Source organism: Nicotiana sylvestris, chromosome 5 (assembly GCF_000393655.2).
Source record: "Nicotiana sylvestris chromosome 5, ASM39365v2, whole genome shotgun sequence".
NCBI lineage: Eukaryota > Viridiplantae > Streptophyta > Magnoliopsida > Solanales > Solanaceae > Nicotiana > Nicotiana sylvestris.
Genome location: NC_091061.1, coordinates 47,543,734 through 47,548,110, shown reverse-complemented (window position 1 = coordinate 47,548,110; position 4,377 = coordinate 47,543,734). Strand labels below are relative to the sequence as shown.

At 38.8% G+C, this 4,377-nt stretch overlaps 1 protein-coding gene across 1 annotated transcript; it reads right to left on the bottom strand.

Moving 5' to 3' along the window:
* Positions 1-370: 370 nt before the first annotated feature.
* Positions 371-1,632, bottom strand: LOC138868607 (uncharacterized). Its single transcript, XM_070146170.1, has 2 exons — positions 1,450-1,632; positions 371-1,066 (listed from the first exon to the last, which is right to left on the bottom strand). The coding sequence occupies exons 1-2, from the start codon at positions 1,630-1,632 to the stop codon at positions 371-373; spliced, it is 879 nt and encodes a 292-aa protein (XP_070002271.1).
* Positions 1,633-4,377: the final 2,745 nt, after the last annotated feature.

Here is a 4,377-nt window from a genome sequence, read left to right as displayed (position 1 = left end):
TTTTGAAAGCTCCTTGCTTTCTTTTCTTTTGCTTTACTGGTGTGAAGAATGGGTCTTCATTTAGTTTGTGAGTCATCACATCCGGTGGTATCCCTGTCATATCAACATGGGACCAAGCAAAACAGTCCACGTTAGCTTTTAAAAATTCAATCAACATACCTCTCATGTCTGAGCTTAAATTGACTCCAACATAAACCTTCCGTTCAGGCCATTGCCCAAATAATATCACAGCCTCGAGCTCTTCAATTGTTGTTTTGATATTTTCATTCTCTTCAGGTTCCTGAATTATATCAGGTCTCGAGTCTAAATCTGTCTTTTCTTGTTCGGTTGAGGTTTGATCCTTGATACCTTTAACTGTTTCCCGTAATTTCTATTTTTCTTTATTTACGGTGCTCGTATCTGTTACAGCGTTGATACTCCTAGCTCTCTGCTGATCCCCACGAATTTGGCAAATTCCCCACGGTGATGGGAATTTAATAACTTGATGTAGAGTTGATGAGACAGTATCCATGTCATGGATCCAAGGTCTCCCCATGATCATATTGTAAGCCATTTCCATATCTACTACCTGAAATTTAGTTTCTTTAACAACACCTGTAGCAAAGGTTGTTAGAATTACCTCTCCTTTTGTTACCACACTTGAATTGTCGAACCCGGATAGGGTATGCGCCTTAGGTATCATTTTGTCTTTAGCTTGCATTTCACGTAATACCCTTAATAGTATAATATTCACGGAACTTCCTGGATCAATCAAAACTCGTTTTACATTAGTATCATATACAAGTAAAGATATTACCAGTGCGTCGTTATGTGGGGTCATTACTCCTTCGGTATCTGCATCATCGAAAGAAATACTTTCGTTTTCTAAAACCTGTCGTACCCGTTTACCGTGTGTTATCGTTACTTTAGAAACCTTGTTGGTAGCCGTATATGTTACACCGTGAATATCTTCTCCCCCACTTATAACATTCACAGTTCTCATGGGTGAAGGGGGCTTTGGTGGCTCCTGCCTATTTTTCATATAGGCTTGCTTACCTTTCTCACTAAATAACTCAGTGAGATACCCCTGTTTCAATAGATGATCCACTTCACTTTGTAAGAATCTACATTCTGAAGTTTTGTGCCCGTGATCATTGTGGAATTCGCACCAATGGTATGGATTGCATCTATTTTGATTTGACCGCATCTCTTTTGTCCATCGTACCTTATCTCCCATGCTCATCAAAATAGCTATGAGCTCGGAGGTAGTGACATTAAAGTTATATCCACCGAACCTTGCCTTTAAACTTCTGTCATCATCTCATGACTCTTGTCTGTTTCGGTCATTTTTGAACCTTGATGAAGAACCAGATTCCCTGTTCCTCGATTTTTGATCTTATCGTTGACTATCCTGCTTTGACCGTGAGTCTTTCCCTGCAGGTCCCATATATGGATCGTACCGACTTTTACCTGATCTTTTTTCTGTTTCTGATCTCCTGTATTTGCTCCTTTCTTCATGATGAAACTGAGGTACGGTATCTTCCTCAATTCGCAACTTCGTACTATACCTGTTATAAACGTCATTCCACGTGGTTGCAGGGAACTCTTGAAGGCTTTCTTTAAGTCTTCACATGGCTTCTGAGCTTTTGTCATTTAAGTTGCTTGCAAAAGCTATTGCAGCCCAGTTATCAGGTACACGAGGTAAAGTCATTCTTTCACGTTGGAATCTATCAACAAAATCTCTGAGCAACTCGGAGTCCTCTTGCTTGATTTTGAAATATCCTCCATTCTTTTCTCAACTTTTTGAGCTCCCGAGTGTGCTTTAATAAAAGAATATGCAAGCTCAGCAAAAGAATTAATAGAATTTTCGGGTAAAAGAGAATACCAGGTTAATGCACCATTGGTGAGTGTTTCTCCAAATTTCTTGACCAGTACTGATTCAATTTCTTATTTGGTCAAGTCATTGCCTTTCACACCTGTTGTAAATGCAGTTACATGATCACGTGGGTCTGTTGTGCCATCATATTTCGAGACGTCAGACATTTTGAACTTTTTAGGGATGGGAAGGGGAGCAGCACTTGGTTTCCAAGGTTGTTGTGAGTATTTATCCACATCCACTCCTTTGATTACATGGGGAACTCCAGGGATTTGCTCGATGCGCTCATTCTGTTCCTTAAGCTGTTTCTGCAAAGTTAGTACTAAATTTTGCAAATGAGAATTATTTGAATTACCTGATTCTCCTTCCTGTGGTTCGCTGGGGGTTCCTCCATTTCCAGAATTAACAAGGCCAGAACGAGGATTATCCAATGTATTATTATTAGGCGTACGTGTGGGTGGTGCAACAGGTAATCGACTAACTAGAGCCTGAAGAGCTTTGCTAACCCGTGCATCAATTACTTTTTGTAAAGCTTCATCTACCCCTTCAAAATGTTCAGATTGCTCTTGTTGATCACCACGAGATTCAGGAATAGGAGTGCCTTCACGAGATTGACGTGGTGAATTTTGAGGAGAGGGAACCACGTCAATGTTCTGTAAATCTCCTTGATTTTGATGGATTTGATTTTCATGGTTTCCCAAGGTGTTTTCACTGTTATTGTTGTTTGACATGATGATAACAACGGCTGGAATGTAGCTTAAAAGAGAAGATTATCAGATTCCCGGTAACGGAACCAATTTGTTTAACCAAAAATCTGAGTCTTTGATCAAAACTAGAAATAAAGAGAAATTCGGGTTACTGATAATCTGGAGACGAAAATAATAGAAGATTTCTGAGAATAATAAAGTAATAAGTAGTTTTGTATTTCAGTGTAATCTCAATAATATTTCGTGTCCTTACAGATGTTGAGTCCTTCTCCTTTTATAGTTGATTCTAGGAGAAGATTTAATGCCTTTGTCTTAATGAGGCAATTATGAGCAATAAATGACATTTAAAAGAAACGTTACACAATCATTTCTATTTAATTCATATTCTCAAACGTATTTGATATTTAATGTTGTATTTAGACTCTTTTACGTCATCAGATTCGTATCTTCAACTTCTTCCGATCTCTGATCTTTAAATGACTCGAATAGGTATGAGACTCGTATCTATTTTAGTAACGGTCCACACCTATGTTACTTTCTTTTCCCCATATTTGTTGTCGCCCATGCCTCTTGGCTATTTATTGCGTTTTGACCCTTTGACCAGTCCACGTGTCATGACATGTCATCTTCAATATTCAGACTTAGTTTTTTCCCAATACAGTAATAGTGACTAACATTTCACTTGCTAGGCAAGACAACGTTATAGGATCTTTAAGCCAATTTTCGCCGATTCTAATAAACAAAATCAATTAAGCCGAAATAAAACCAAAACTGAGCGCGAAATAATATAAAAGCCAATAATATCTAGTAAAACTCGGATCTGGAGTCACAATTCACGAGTTTCTTGAATCCCTACAAATAGGGTTTGAAATAAATACAACTGTCTTAAACGAAAAGAATAATAAAATAGGGGAAATAGAAGGGGACTTCAAGGTCTGCGGACGCCAGCAGATCTACCTCAAGTCTCCAAAAGCAGTCCGGAGCTGAAATGCCTCACGGAAAGTAGGGACCTGTAACAAAATCTGCACAAGAAGTACAGAGTGTAGTATGAGTACAACCGACCCTATGTACTCCGTAAGTATCGAGCCTAACCTCGATGAGGTAGTGACGAGCTATGACAAGACACCCACGTAATAAACTTGTGCAGATAAAAATATATGTACAAGATAACAACAAATAAAGTCTACACATGTACTATTGGGAGGGGACATGCAAAAGGGGTACAATATATAATAAAATACAGCAGGAAATGGTAACCGGAACAATCAATATGCCTTTAACCAGTAAAACGAATAAACACAATGAATAAAACTGCACGACATCACCCTTCGTGCTTTTACACTCACTTCATCATAAATCAATAGATATGACACGACATCACCCTTCGTGCATTAACTCACAAAATATGGCATGACATCACCCTTCATGCATTAACTCTCAAAATATGGCACGGTGTGACGACCTAGCCAGTTGTCTCATGAGTTATTGCTCTGTTTCCCCCATTTCTGCTTCTTATTGCTTTGTCTATCGGTTTTATGTGTGATTGGGTTGGTTGGATCGGGTTCGGAAAGGTTTTGGTGAGGTTTGAGACACTTAGTCTCTTTTGAGGAAGCTTAAGTTGAAAAAGTCAACCGGATATTGACTTGTGTGTTAAAGGGCTCGGATGTGAGTTCCGAGGGTTTGGACAGCTTCGGGAGTTGATTTGGGACTTAGGACCATGATCAGAATATATTTTGGAGATCCGGAGTAGATTTAGGCTTGAATTGGTAAAATTGGAATTTTGGCATTTTCCGGTTGATATGTGAGATTTTGATA